Source organism: Lithobates pipiens, unplaced genomic scaffold, assembly GCF_037356315.1.
Source record: "Lithobates pipiens isolate NorthernLeopardFrog02 unplaced genomic scaffold, aLitPip1_a1.2 Scaffold_13, whole genome shotgun sequence".
In the NCBI taxonomy this organism is placed as follows: domain Eukaryota; kingdom Metazoa; phylum Chordata; class Amphibia; order Anura; family Ranidae; genus Lithobates; species Lithobates pipiens.
In genome coordinates, this window is record NW_027507718.1 from 135,871,576 (window position 1) to 135,887,280 (window position 15,705).

General features: G+C 48.3%; 1 protein-coding gene across 1 annotated transcript; it reads left to right on the top strand.

The window, feature by feature from the left end:
- The first annotated feature begins 8,372 nt into the window (after positions 1 to 8,372).
- TPGS1 (tubulin polyglutamylase complex subunit 1) lies at positions 8,373 to 12,181 on the top strand. Its single transcript, XM_077475621.1, has 2 exons — positions 8,373 to 8,730; positions 11,530 to 12,181. The coding sequence occupies exons 1-2, from the start codon at positions 8,402 to 8,404 to the stop codon at positions 12,053 to 12,055; spliced, it is 855 nt and encodes a 284-aa protein (XP_077331747.1). The 5' UTR covers positions 8,373 to 8,401; the 3' UTR covers positions 12,056 to 12,181.
- Positions 12,182 to 15,705: the final 3,524 nt, after the last annotated feature.

Genomic DNA, 15,705 nt, shown 5'->3' on the forward strand with positions numbered 1-15,705 from the left:
AACTAAAGGGGGCTAACCCTAACTGCCCTAACAGTTATTAGTCACAAATGACACCCGCCGGGTGATCAGGGGGTTAAACCTTTATTAGGTAATAAATGGCGGGTGCCCTGAAACTATAAAAAAATAACTAACCAACCAGCGTCACCTGTAACAGTTATATGGTGATCACTGGTGAAAGGGTTAACTAGGGGGCAATCAGGGGGCTTTATGCGGTAGTATATGGGGGTCCCTGGCGCTATAAAAAGCTGCGGCGAACCTAAATACCTACCTGCCTAACTAGCGTCACCTGTGACACTAATACGGCGATCAGAAAAATGATCGCTTATTAGGCTGGGTTCACACTGGAGCGATGCGGAAACGCCGCGAATCCGCGGCGGGTTCCCGCATCGCATGCCTCCCGGCGGCAGTTCACACTGCCCTATGCGAACTGCTGGGAGTGTCAGTGAAATGTTACTGACACCCCCAGATCAGTTCGCATATCGCAGTGCGATCTGCAAACTCGGATCGCATGGTGTGAACACCCATGCGATCCGATTCTGCTGCGGGCCAAAAAAAGGGTCCCGTGCGAATTTGCGGCGGGTGCGGCGGGTGCGGCGAATGGCTGAACTCGAATCGCACAGAGATCGGATGTGATTTGCACTGCAGTGCGGTGCGAATCACATTCGTTCTCATAAACCGCTGCAATGTGAACCCAGCCTTAGTGACACTGGCGACGGGGGGTGATCACGGGGTTAAACCTTTATTGGGGGGGTTAGGGGGGTACATTAGAACTAAAGGGGGCTAACTCTAACTGCCCTAACAGTTATTACAGTCACAAATGACACCAATGCAAAAAAAAAAAAAAAAAAAAAAAAAATGACATTGGTGTCACTGTGACTGGGGGGCAGGGGTAATTGGGGGGGTGATCGGGGGGTAAAGGGGGGGTGTGAGTGTGCCTGGCATGTTCTACTGTGTGTGTGAGTGTTGGTGCAACTTACTGATCCGCTCTCCTCCGTGTCGGAACGAAAAATACCGACACGGAGGAGAGAATACATCACTTCCTCTCCTGTGTTTACATTACAGGAGAGGAAGTGATGTCACCGGGGATTTCTATTCGTCGGGAGCGATCGCGAGGGGGTGGCCATGAATGAATGGCCGTCCCCTCGTCCGGGATCGCTCCCGTACGAATACCGACCGCCGCAGGCACCGGGCGGGGGCCCGATCGGGCCCCCGACCCGCGGGAGGCAAGGGACGTACATGTATGTCCTTATGCCTGCCCGTGCCATTGTACCGACGTACATCGGCGTGCGGCGGTCGGCAACTGGTTAAGGTGTTTATTGGTCCGGAGCTGAAGTGGTTAAAGTCAATGGCTTGGTATTTTGGACAGCTATTTTATCTAATGCAGTGTACACAAGATCGAAATTTCGTCCAGCAAAAGACCGATGAGAGCTTTTCATCTGAAAATGCGACCGTGTGTATGCTCCATCGGAATTTAGCTGGCCGAATTCCCGCCAGCAAAAATCTGAGAGCATGTTCTCAATTTTTCCGACGAAAAAAACCTTCTATCAGAAATTCCAATCGTGTGTATGCAATTCTGACATGTAAAAACTCACGCATGCTCAGATTCAACTAGGAGATGGCAGCTTTTGGCTACTGCGTATTGAACTTCCTGTTTCTAGTCCTGTTGTATGTGTTGTACATCACCGCGTTCTTGGTGGTCGGAATTTGGTGTGACCGTGTGTATGCAAGACAGCTTGAGCGAAATCCCATCAGGGAAACCATCAGAGCTTTTTCCGACCAAAATTCCGATTATGTGTACGCGGCATAAGAGAAATTCCCAAAACTGTTGGGGGTACTGGATGAATAGGTTGAGAACCACTGGCCTATACCATATATAGGCAACTATCAGAAACCATGAAATCAGGCCAGACGTACAGTTCAATCATGATTGTTTAATAATAAAAGTAAAAAGAACACACGTAGTCAAAAGATAGCCAAAGTTCAGTAACCGGAATGGATAGTCAGACAAGCCAAACGTCAGGAATCAATGCAGTGGAACAGTAAGCAGGATCTGGAGCCAGAAGGGATGTCAGCAAAGCACGTCTTGAACAGGAGATCATTTCTGTGATGTTGACCAAGGCGAAGGCAGAGCTCCTCTGGACTGGACGGCTTAAGTAGACAGGACTGAAGAGCAGGATATCATCAACAGCTGAGAAAATGTGGAGAGGTAGGAGCTGGCATTTAGCCGACAGCTGAGCGGCCAGCCCAGAAAAGGAAGAGCTGAGCCCAGCACTGACAGCAACCGATTGATTAAGAAGAGTTGGAATATTAATATGAATTCAACTAGAACTATAGGCAAAACTTTTTTCTTCAATTTGGATAGAGTAAGGTAGGGTTATTACCCCTGTCAGATTTTTTTTCACAACCTGTGTCCCATTGGGGAGATTTCCCTTCCCTTCCTGCCCCATAGACAAAGTCACAGGAAATCCCTGCAAATTAAGGGAATTCTTTGGGGACCTCCAGGTCACCAAAACTAGTGTCCCCAATGGAAGATTCCCCCTCTGTTACTTTTCCAAGGACAACCCAATTGGGCTTTTCTTTTACTTTCAATGACAATGGTAGACACGACAAATAGAAGAGGGTGAATCTCCCTAATGAGGTCACAGACAACAATAAAAACTGACAGGTATTCTAATCTAACTCCACTCTATACAAAACAAAACAAAAAAAAAGTTTTGCCATTAGTTATACTTTATTTATCTTGCTTATTTTACACAGTCTGATTATTTATATGAATTGTCAAATATTAAAAGTATTTTTTTTAATCTAATTAACCCCTTCCCGCCGAGCGTACGCAGATCTGCGTACTCGGCTTCCGGGGGGTATACCGGGATGATGCCCGCACCTGCAGGCATCATCCCGGTACCGTTTTCTTCAGCAGGCGATTGGCTTTCCAGCCATAACAACCGATGCGGCTAAACGTCCCCCCCTCCCGCCGCCTCCCGCCGCTGTTACCGGTGCTCCCGTTCGATCGGGAGCACCAATTCCGTGTGTGATGCCTCCAGAGGCGGCTCTCTAATTAGGCAAAGTAGGCGGTGGCCTAAGGCCTCGCCCTCCTAGGGGCCTCACTCCCGCCTCATTTGCCTAAAGAGCCGCCTCTGGCTATCATCATACATCCGTCCCAGGTGCCTCCTCGTTCAGAGTACAGTCAGCCCGCTGTGCTCTACCTCAGCCCTGGTGTCAATGTGCTCTACCTCAGCCCTGGTGTCAGTGTGCTCTGTGTCAGCTCTGGTGTCAGTGTGCTCTGTGTCAGCCCTGGTGTCAATGTGCTCTACCTCAGCCCTGGTGTCAATGTGCTCTACCTCAGCCCTGGTGTCAGTGTGCTCTGTGTCAGCCCTGGTGTCAGTGTGCTCTGTGTCAGCCCTGGTGTCAGTGTGCTCTGTGTCAGCCCTGGTGTCAGTGTGCTCTGTGTCAGCCCTGCTGTCAGTGTGCTCTACCTCAGCCCTGGTGTCAATGTGCTCTACCTCAGCCCTGGTGTCAGTGTGCTCTGTGTCAGCCCTGGTGTCAGCGTGCTCTGTGTCAGCCCTGGTGTCAGCGTGCTCTGTGTCAGCCCTGGTGTCAGTGTGCTCTGTGTCAGCCCTGGTGTCAATGTGCTCTACCTCAGCCCTGGTGTCAATGTGCTCTACCTCAGCCCTGGTGTCAGTGCGCTCTGTGTCAGCTCTGGTGTCAGTGTGCTCTGTGTCAGCCCTGGTGACAGTGGGCTCTACCTCAGCCCTGGTGTCAGTGTGCTCTGTGTCAGTGTGCTCTGTGTCAGCTCTGGTGTCAGTGTGCTCTACCTCAGCCCTGGTGTCAGTGTGCTCTGTGTCAGTGTGCTCTGTGTCAGCCCTGGTGTCAGTGTGCTCTGTGTCAGCCCTGGTGTCAGTGTGCTCTACCTCAGCCCTGGTGTCAGTGTGCTCTACCTCAGCTCTGGTGTCAGTGTGCTCTGTGTCAGCCCTGGTGTCAGTGTGCTCTGTGTCAGCCCTGGTGTCAGTGTGCTCTACCTCAGCTCTGGTGTCAGTGTGCACTACCTCAGCCCTGGTTTCAGTGTGCTCTGTGTCAGCTCTGGTGTCAGTGTGCTCTGTGTCAGCTCTGGTGTCAGTGTGCTCTGTGTCAGCTCTGGTGTCAATGTGCTCTACCTCAGCCCTGGTGTCAATGTGCTCTACCTTAGCCCTGGTGTCAGTGTGCTCTGTGTCAGCTCTGGTGTCAATGTGCTCTACCTCAGCCCTGGTGTCAGTGTGCTCTGTGTCAGCCCTGGTGTCAGTGTGCTCTACCTCAGCCCTGGTGTCCATGTGCTCTACCTCAGTCCTGGTGTCAGTGTCCTCTGTGTCAGCCCTGGTGTCAGTGTGCTCTGTGTCAGCCCTGGTGTCAGTGTGCTCTGTGTCAGCCCTGGTGTCAATGTGCTCTACCTCAGCCCTGGTGTCAATGTGCTCTACCTCAGCCCTGGTGTCAGTGTGCTCTGTGTCAGCTCTGGTGTCAGTGTGCTCTGTGTCAGCTCTGGTGTCAGTGTGCTCTGTGTCAGCCCTGGTGACAGTGTGCTCTACCTCAGCCCTAGTGTCAGTGTGCTCTGTGTCAGTGTGCTCTGTGTCAGCTCTGGTGTCAGTGTGCTCTACCTCAGCCCTGGTGTCAGTGTGCTCTGTGTCAGTGTGCTCTGTGTCAGCCCTGGTGTCAGTGTGCTCTGTGTCAGCCCTGGTGTCAGTGTGCTCTGTGTCAACCCTGGTGTCAGTGTGCTCTGTGTCAGCCCTGGTGTCAGTGTGCTCTGTGTCAGCCCTGGTGTCAGTGTGCTCTGTGTCAGCCCTGGTGTCAGTGTGCTCTACCTCAGCCCTGGTGTGAGTGTGCTCTACCTCAGCTCTGGTGTCAGTGTGCTCTGTGTCAGCCCTGGTGTCAGTGTGCTCTACCTCAGCTCTGGTGTCAGTGTGCTCTGTGTCAGCCCTGGTGTCAGTGTGCTCTGTGTCAGCCCTGGTGTCAGTGTGCTCTGTGTCAACCCTGGTGTCAGTGTGCTCTGTGTCAGCCCTGGTGTCAGTGTGCTCTGTGTCAGCCCTGGTGTCAGTGTGCTCTACCTCAGCCCTGGTGTCAGTGTGCTCTGTGCCAGCCCTGGTGTCAGTGTGCTCTGTGTCAGCCCTGGTGTCAGTGTGCTCTACCTCAGCTCTGGTGTCAGTGTGCTCTACCTCAGCTCTGGTGTCAGTGTGCTCTACCTCAGCTCTGGTGTCAGTGTGCTCTGTGTCAGCCCTGGTGTCAGTGTGCTCTGTGTCAGCCCTGGTGTCAGTGTGCTCTGTGTCAGCCCTGGTGTCAGTGTGCTCTACCTCAGCTCTGGTGTCAGTGTGCTCTACCTCAGCTCTGGTGTCAGTGTGCTCTGTGTCAGCCCTGGTGTCAGTGTGCTCTGTGTCAGCCCTGGTGTCAGTGTGCTCTGTGTCAGCCCTGATGTCAGTGTGCTCTGTGTCAGCCCTGGTGTCAGTGTGCTCTACCTCAGCCATGGGGTCAGTGTGCTCTATCTCAGAACTGGTGTCAGTGTGCTCTACCTCAGCTCTGGTGTCAGTGTGCTCTGTGTCAGCCCTGGTGTCAGTGTGCTCTCTGTCAGCCCTGGTGTCAGTGTGCTCTGTGTCAGCCCTGGTGTCAGTGTGCTCTGTGTCAGCTCTGGTGTCAGTGTGCTCTGTGTCAGCCCTGGTGTCAGTGTGCTCTACCTCAGTCCTGGTGTCAGTGTGCTCTACCTCAGCTCTGGTGTCAGTGTGCTCTACCTCAGCTCTGGTGTCAGTGTGCTCTGTGTCAGCCCTGGTGTCAGTGTGCTCTCAGCGCTGGTGTCAGTGTGCTCTCAGCGCTGGTGTCAGTGTTCTCTCAGGGCTGGTGTCAGTGTTCTCTCAGCGTTGGTGTCAGTATACTCAGCGCTAGTGTCAGTGTGCTCTCAGTGTTGGAGTCAGTGTACTCAGCGCTGGTGTCAGTGTGCTGTAGCTCAGTGCTGGTGTCACTGTGCTCTGTCTCAGACCTGGTGTCAGTGTGCTCTCAGTGTTGGTGTCAGTTTACTTAGCGCTGGTGTCAGTGTGCTCTAGCTCAGTGCTGGTGTCAGTGTGCTCTGTCTCAGCCCTGGTGTCAGTGTGCTCTCAGCGCTGGTGTCAGTGTTCTCTCAGCGCTGGTGTCAGTGTGCTCTCAGCGCTGGTGTCAGTGTTCTCTCAGTGTTGGTGTCAGTGTACTCAGCGCTGGTGTCAGTGTGCTCTCAGTGATGGTGTCAGTGTACTTAGTGCTGGTGTCAGTGTGCTCTAGCTCAGTGCTGGTGTCAGTGTGCTCTGTCTCAGCCCTGGTGTCAGTGTGCTCTCAGCGCTGGTGTCAGTGTTCTCTCAGCGCTGGTGTCAGTGTGCTCTCAGCGCTGGTGTCAGTGTTCTCTCAGTGTTGGTGTCAGTGTACTCAGCGCTGGTGTCAGTGTGCTCTCAGTGATGGTGTCAGTGTACTTAGTGCTGGTGTCAGTGTGCTCTAGCTCAGTGCTGGTGTCAGTGTGCTCTGTCTCAGCCCTGGTGTCAGTGTGCTCTCAGCGCTGGTGTCAGTGTTCTCTCGGCGCTGGTGTCAGTGTGCTCTCGGCGCTGGTGTCAGTGTGCTCTCAGCACTGGTATCAGTGTGCTCTCAGCGCTGGTGTCAGTGTTCTCTCAGTGCTGGTGTCAGTGTACTCAGCGCTGGTGTCAGTGTGCTCTCAGTGATGGTGTCAGTGTACTTAGCGCTGGTGTCAGTGTGCTCTAGCTCAGTGCTGGTGTCAGTGTTCTCTCAGCGCTGGTGTCAGTGTGCTCTTAGCGCTGGTGTCAGTGTGCTCTTAGCGCTGGTGTCAGTGTGCTCTCAGCGCTGGTGTCAGTGTTCTCTCAGCGCTGGTGTCAGTGTTCTCTCAGCGCTGGTGTCAGTGTGCGCTCAGTGTTGGTGTCAGTGTACTTAGCGCTGGTGTCAGTGTGCTCTAGCTCAGTGCTGGTGTCAGTGTGCTCTGTCTCAGCCCTGGTGTCAGTGTGCTCTGTCTCAGCCCTGGTGTCAGTGTGCTCTCAGCGCTGGTGTCAGTGTGCTCTCAGTACTGGTATGATTGAGCACATTGACGCCAGTACTCTTAATATATGCAATTCATTTTTTTTGCTTGAATTATTTTTTTCCCCCCATTATAGATGTGAGTGGGGCCTCATGTCTAGGTTATGCCTAAGGCCTCACAAAGCCTAGAGCCGCCTCTGGATGCCTCCGGCCGCTGGGGAGGTTCGTTCAGTCTCCTCATAGTAAGCACGGAAGCGACGTCATGACGTCACTTCCCGTTTACTCGGCTGCCAATGGCGCCGGTTTTAAAAAAATATACGGTATTCCGAATCGCAGTTTTCGGCGATCTGAATACATTGAAGTGTAAAGGAGGGGTGGGAGGTCTTTTAGACCCCCGATCCCTCCATAAAGAGTACCTGTCACCACCTATTACTGTCACAAGGGATGTTTACATTCCTTGTGACAGCAATAAAAGTGATCAATTTTTTTTTTTTTTTTTAAACAATTTAGTCATTTTAAAATAAATAAAAAAATAAAAATAAATGTTTTAAAGCGCCCGTCGTCCCCGCGAGCTCGCGAAGCAAAGAAAACGCATACGGAAGTCACGCCCGCGTATGTAAACGGTGTTCAAATCACACATGTGGGGTATCACCGCGATCGTCAGAGCGAGAGCAATAATTCTAGCACTAGACCTCCTCTGTAATGCTAACCTGGTAACCGTAAAAAAAATTAAAGCGTCGCCTATTGAGATTTTTAGGTACCGTACTTTGTCGTCAATCCACAAGTGCGTGCGATTATAAAGTGTGACATGTTTGGTATCTATTTACTCGGCGTAACATTATCTTTCACATTATGCAAAAAAATTGGGCTAATTTTGCTGTTTTTTTTTTTTTTATTCATGAAAGTGTCCCTTTTCCCAAAAAGTTGCGTTTAAAACACCGCTGCGCAAATACCGTGTGACATAAAAAATTTGGAACAATCGCCGTTTTATTCTCTAGAGTCTCTGCTAAAAAAATATATATAATGTTTGGGGGTTCCAAGTAATTTTCTAGCAAAAAATATGGATTTTAACTTGTAAACACCAAATGCCAAAAATAGGCTTAGTCATGAAAGGGTTAATTATCTACGTCACTGTTTTTTTTTGTTTTTGTTTTGAAGCAATGATTATTAATTGTTCTTTGGGAGGGATGCACACTTGTTTGTTTATTTAATACTTATGCCATATAATACAGAAATGCAATGCAGCAAATATAAGCAAGGTTGTAATGATGACAGCTCCGCTGTAAGGTCCTTCTCTTTGGCGTCCTCAGTCGTCATGGCCACCATATTTTCCAGAACTAAACATGGCTGAGGTGTTACCTTGCCGTAGGATGCAATAGCGTTGCCCTTACCAAAGATGGCGTCTGACCGGTTTCATACGAGCCCGGCTATGGCGGACAGGAGACGTGCTGCAGGTAGCTCCCCGGTCCCCCGGCCTCCTCAGCGACAGACCAGCGAGGCCGATTTCCTGGTGCAGGCTGGAGTGCGGACTATGATGAGAGAAGCTGTCCTCAAATTACTGGAAGCCAGGCCGGAGAATCCAATGGCCTTCCTGGCAGATTACTTTGGGAAGCTCGGCCCGGGCCCTGCACGGGAAGCTGCGGCTGAGCACGGCCCGCCGTTACCAGGACAACAGCGCCGGGCCCGCGCACTGTGGTACCTCAAGCTGGCTCATCACTCACAAAGGTGTGCCTCGTGTGTAATGGTGACATGGGTGCTTTTCTATGTCAGTGATCTAAGTACTAGGGAGACAGCATGGCCTTTTCTGTATTAGAGACCATCATTTGCAAAAATGGAATAAATGTGATGACTTTAATCAAATAAAAAATGTGCATTTATTCAATTTTTGTATAGCATTGCAACCCACAGGTTTGTCGTAAGCCGCGTGTCTGTACGGAGTTACACTGCTATGGGGATGGGGTGCTGTGACATCCTGCCATGATCTGAGTCCTCCTTGCCACAGGGCACAAAACACATTAGTCTATGGGCAGCCACATGTCGTCAGATTTACATCTGCTTATCTCCAAGTCCATCCAGGTTCACAAAAATAGAAAGGCGTTGGCTTTTCCCATCTGATGGATCGGAGATAGTCTGGTGTACACAGGTGCAAGCCATTTACATCTGATTTAGTCCTGGTTCACATGTCAAATCGCATGCCAAATCGGCGGCAATGGCACGTCCTAATTGGTGCAACGCCGCACCGATTCCCAAAAGTAGTTTTTGTACTACTTGTGGCGATTTCGGGGTGCGATTTCCATTGACATGAGTGCAGCAACCCACACAGATGTCTCTGAAATCGCCCCAAAGTTGGGACTGACATGCGGGAATGAAATTATGCGTCTTCAGCTGCACTCACATGATTTAATTCCCGCTGTCAGTGTGAACCAGGGATTACTGTAATATGGGTCCAAAAAGTTCTGCTTGTTAAATGCATAAAAAAAAAAAAAAAAAAGTACTGACACAGACGTCACAAATAGGACCTTTGTTCCTTTCTGCTCTAAATCAGATGGGGATCTGTTCACAGATTGTCTGCTATCTAACTGGATGGCACCTGTGTGATAGCGGCTTTATAAGTGCTTTTTAAGCAATGTCTCTAACGCAGTTTAGCAATATACAGTTTTTGCCACATTGTGTGCCGCTTTCTTATCACCCTATGAACTGTTCCCCCAGGCCGACGGCCAGTGGTGTATTTTATTTTTTGCTGCTGTAGGCAAAACTAAAATTGCCCCCCCCCCCCCCTCTAAATTTGTCCCACCCAACCCACAATATAACGCTCTTTTCTCTGGGTCTGATGAGGACGCTGCAGCCGTTTACACTGAACAGCTGCGACTTCCTCATCAGACCCTGAGACAAGATTCGTCCATGTGCCACCTAAGTGGTCATTTGAGCAGAGGATGGGGTCAGCGGAACAAAGGACTGCGTCTGCAGTGCAGAGGATGAGGTGGCACTGATTGGCAGCTATGATGGGCACTGTTGGGGCTGCACTGATAATCAAGACTAGGAATGAGCTCCAGCGTGTTCGCACAGCCCACGTGCAGAGTGCGCCAGGAAGTCGGCGCTGCGCTTATCGCAGGCAGGGAGACATTGTCCCGATGCGTGGCTACAGAGATCACGAAATGTTTCACTGCCTGTGATTAGCGCAACGCATTGACGACTTCTGGCGGGAGCTCATCCCTGATCAGGACACTGATTATAAGTGCAGATGTCCCCTTTCACACTGGCCGGTTACCAGCTCTCTCCTCTCCTCAGGCTGTGACGGCTACAGAAAAGGAATGCCGATAACGGGCAAGTGTGTTTACATCATGATCAGCTGTGATTGGTTCTTTACCCCGATCCGTGATCCATTATGTCCAAAGGCGCCCTCCCAGAACTTGAGGACCGCGCTGTAGCCATCATTCGGCTATAGTGCAGTCGCTTGGGAGGGCAGCGCTGCCCCCCTGTAAAAAGCCACCCAAGGCAAACACCCTGTTTGCTTTGAGGGGAGGTAGATATACCCCTGCTGACACCTCTGTGCTGCCTCATGTGCCACTTTATCACCCTATGAACTGTTCTAACACACTGACACCTCTGTGTTTAACTTTCTGGCGGTTGTGTTGTACAACCCTGACACCGCAGGTACACAATACTCCTGGGTTTGATAAATTAATGCTGCCCATTGTGATTCCTTTCATCAGCTCCTACGTCACTACAAGAAGTGCAAATGTTTCCGCTCAGAGATTTCTGCAGAGAGATTATTCTTCATTACCTGACTTATTGGGGCATGAAGTCAGGAGAAATCTCTCCAATGGAAACATAGACTAAAATAAAAACCTGGTTCCAAGCATCTGAGGTAATGAGGCACCATAGCTAGTACATTGCATTTGCCTGTACAGTGGTAGCAAAACTCTTATACCTGATAAAGGTAATTGATCTGTGCCATTTTTAGCTGCAGGGTTGAGGAGGGGATCGGTGGAGGGCAAACTTGATATGGGTTTTAAAAGAGAAATATGGCTAAAGCTTGTTTAGCCATACTTCTCATGTGGGTCACAGGAGAACACTTATTTGTGCTCTCCTGTGACCCCAAAAAAGCTGTCTAAAGCTGGCTATTGGTTGACATCACGTAGCCACTCCAGACTCTAAATGTATCCTGACAATAATGCTGGGATCCACCTAGATCCCTTACAGGCAGCTAGCTCGGTCTCTCAGTGCATTGCTCCCATTCTCACTCCTGCATGACATTGACACTCCATGGAGCACTGGAGGAGCGGACTGACAGTCACCACTCTCTGCTCAGTGAAGACTGAGAACTGAGCAACCAGCAGTCACATGATCACTCAGGTGATTCTTGTGTTTAGTGTCACCCGGGAACAGCTTGCGGCAGGTAGGTACGTATGTACTGTATGTTTTTATGTTCCCACACTTCTCCTTTTGGGATTTATAAAGAACACCAAAATGACTTTCATTTTACTAATACAATTTTTTTTTATTTTTATTTTTTATGTACAGGACTGCTTTTAACAACAACCTGAGTGTTGCTTATGACTGCCTCAGTGCTGGAGGGAAGAAAAAAAAGCCAGGTTTGAATGGCAAGACTCACACTGACGTACTGACCAAAATTTGTCAAGAAGGTGATCTACCTAAAGAGACTTTGTCTGCCCTCCTAAAGAAGATACAGTGCCGAGACTATGAGGCTGTGCCATTTGATGTTTTCCGTTATGGGGTAGTGACCTGCTTTGTGTTGATAGAGTTCAGATCCAAAGTGGATACTTTGTTTAATATTCTAGATGAGGATAGCAAGTCGGATCAAAAAGTTTGTCAGACAGTACTGGACACTTTGGAAGAAGCTTTAGTTGCCAGTGACTTATCGGTCCCTGCTAGTTATTTGGAAGCTGGTTCAAAACTAGGACCTGATTGTTTGGCCGTTGCCATGCACCGTGCTCTTTTAGGTAAAACGGGTGTAGCTATGAGCCGCAGTGAATTTTTAAAGGAAGCATGTTCCCTCTTTCTTGATAAAGTCAAACCAATTCATTGAATGCCCACTGATCTGTGTTCTTTATTCTTAATATGCTGCTTTCATAATTTCTACATTCCATCTCTACAGCAAATCAGCTGATACATTTCAATTCTCATGTAATACATTAATAAATGTAATGTTGCAGATTGTCCTTTTTTTGTATTAGCCATGAAAATATTGGTTTATTTTGAAAGTCTCATGTTTAAGGCCAAGTCTTATCTATGCTATTGCTGGTTCATACAGCAGTGCTAAAAAGGTTACACAGTCCAGCCCCCTCCTGCTAATGTTAGCATAGAAGAGCTCCTTAAAGCGGTTTTGTACCTAAATTTTTTTCTTCTTCTTATTTAACCACCTTCAGACCGGACCATTTTGCTGGTAAATGACCAGAGGTCTTTTTACAATTTGGCACTGCGCTGCTTTAACTGGTAATTGCGCGGTCATGCAATGTTGTACCCAAACAAAATTTGCGTCCTTTTCTTCCCACAAATAGAGCTTTCTTTTGATGGTATTTGATTGCCTCTGCGATTTTTATTTTTTGCGATATAAACGTAAAAAGACCGCAAATTTTGAAAAAAAATGATATTTTCTACTTTTTGTTATTAGAAAAATCCAATAAACTCAATTTTAGTCATACATTTAGGCCAAAATGTATTCAGCCACATGTCTTTGGTAAAAAAAAAAAAGGCAATAATTGTATATTTATTGGTTTGCGCAAAAGTTGTCACATCTACAAACTAAGGTACGTTTTCTGGAATTTACGCAGCTTTTAGTTTACGACTGCCTATCTCATTTCTTGAGGTGCTAAAATGGCAGGGCAGTACAAAACCCCCCCAAATGACCCCATTTTGGAAAGTAGACACCCTAAGGAAATTGATAAGTGGCATGTTGAGCCCATTGAATATTTTATTTTTTTGCCTCAAGCGATTGAATAATGACAAAAAAAATTTTATTTTATTTTTTTACACAAAGTTGTCACTAAATGATATATTGCTCACACATGCTATGGGCATATGTGAAATGACACCCCAAAATAAATTCTGCTGCTTCTCCTGAGTACGGGGATACCACATATGTGGGACTTTTTGGGAGCCTAGCCGCGTACGGGGCCCCGAAAACCAAGCACCGCCTTCAGGCTTTCTAAGGGCGTAAATTTTTGATTTCACTTCTCACTACCTATTACAGTTTTGAAGGCCATAAAATGCCAAGATGGCACAAAACCCCCACAAATGACCCCATTTTAGAAAGTAGACACCCCAAGCTATTTGCTGAGAGGCATTTTGAGTCCATGGAATATTTTATATTTTGCCACAAGTTGCGGGAAAATTACCGCCTTCAGGCTTTCTAAGGGCGTTACAGTTTTGAAGGCCATAAAATGCCAAGATGGCACAAACCCCCCCCCCCCAAATGACCCCATTTTGGAAAGTAGACACCCCTAAATTTAGGGGTACACTAGTGAGACTAGGTAATAAATGGCGGGTGCCCTGAAACTATAAAAAAATAACTAACCAACCAGCGTCACCTGTAACAGTTATATGGTGATCACTGGTGAAAGGGTTAACTAGGGGGCAATCAGGGGGCTTTATGCGGTAGTATATGGGGGTCCCTGGCGCTATAAAAAGCTGCGGCGAACCTAAATACCTACCTGCCTAACTAGCGTCACCTGTGACACTAATACAGCGATCAGAAAAACGATCGCTTATTAGGCTGGGTTCACACTGGAGCGATGCGGGAACGCCACAAATCCGCGGCGGGTTCCCGCATCACATGCCTCCCGGCGGCAGTTCACACTGCCCTATGCGAACTGCTGGGAGTGTCAGTGAAATGTTAATGACACCCCCAGATCAGTTCGCATATCGCAGTGCGATCTGCAAACTCGGATCGCATGGTGTGAACACCCATGCGATCCGATTCTGCTGCGGACCAAAAAAAGGGTCCCGTGCGAGTTTGCGGCGGGTGCGACACGAATTCAGCCATACTATCTGTATGGCTGAACTCGAATCGCACAGAGATCGGATGTGATTTGTACTGCAGTGCGGTGCGAATCACATCCGTTCTCATAAACCGCTGCAATGTGAACCCAGCCTTAGTGACACTGGCGACGGGGGGTGATCACGGGGTTAAACCTTTATTGGGGGGGTTAGGGGGGCACATTAGAACTAAAGGGGGCTAACCCTAACTGCCCTAACAGTTATTACAGTCACAAATGACACCAATGCAAAAAAAAAAAAAAAAAAGCAATTGGTGTCACTGTGACTGGGGGGGCAGGGGTAATTGGGGGGTGATCGGGGGGTAAAGGGGGGGTGTGAGTGTGCCTGGCATGTTCTACTGTATGTGTGGTGTGTTGGTGCAACTCACCGAACCTCTCTCCTTGGTGCCGGAACGAAAAATACCGACACGGAGGAGAGAATACATCACTTCCTCTCCTGTGTTTACATTACAGGAGAGGAAGTGATGTCACGGGACATTTTCTTTTACAAAGGTTTTTATTGCAAATGAAGTATAACAAAAGTGTACAAAAAAAAATTACTGGTTACAGTAGACATCAGACAGCATCATTGATATAAAAAATAACAAAACAACAAAAAAAAGACCCGACATCAAAACGTTGGCTATAGTAAGCTGTGTACATAACGCTCATGAAGAGGAAATGAAAATCCTAAACGATTCTGAAGGACTTAATCATCGACAAAAAATAGTCACTGTGGACAAAGCGTATGAAAACAAAAAGAAACAAAAAAAAAAGGAAAAAAGAAGTACACATCGTAAAATAAGATAATTAAGAAGTGCAATATAGCCCGTCGGGTTCGGATATTTCAGTCTACCATAACCATCAGAATTAACTTGGCTCCGTCTCGGCCAAAGTCTTCTAGAGGAAAAAAAAAAAGACTAAGGCAGAAAAGATGAGGTAAATGAAAGTAGGAAACAGAAAGAGAACAGAAAGAGTAAAAAGAAAAGAACAGAGGAGGGGAGGAGGAGTCCATTCCACTAAAGGGAGCGGGGGGTGCACACGGAGACCCTAGATAGACAAAAGTTGGTTGTTGAATCTGTAAGGTTGGACAGAGGATATCCAGGGCCCCCAGGTTCTGAGAAACTGGTCATGGGTATCGAAAGCCAAGGAGGTAAGTTTTTCATTTATCATGATGTCGCTCATACGGTTTTTAACTGCCTCGAAGCTGAGTGTAGGCGTTTTCCAAGACTTAGCAATGATCAATTTTGTTGCATTAAAAAGGTGTTGGGCTAGTTGACGCTCTGGGCGGAGAAGTTCCGGGATAGGTTTACATAACAGAGCTGCATAAGGGTCTCTTCTCAGGTTGGTATGGAACATATTTCGTAACAGGGCGTATACCCGAACCCACAATCTGCAGGCTCCAGGGCAGGTCCACCAAATGTGGGCCATGGACCCTGGTACCGGGCAGCCCCTAAAACAATTAGGGGAATGTGAAGGAATGAATCTTGCCACCCTCTCAGGTGTGTAGTACCACCTATAAAAGACCTTATATGCATTTTCTAATATGAGAACATTCCTGGAACTTCTCATGAGATTTGTGGTCATAATCTGCCAATCTGCCGGGTCCAACCGCGTCCCTAATTCTTTTTCCCATTGGAGATGATATTTGGTTGTTGGGGGTTTGTTGGTAGAAATAATAGAGGAATATATCAATGATATT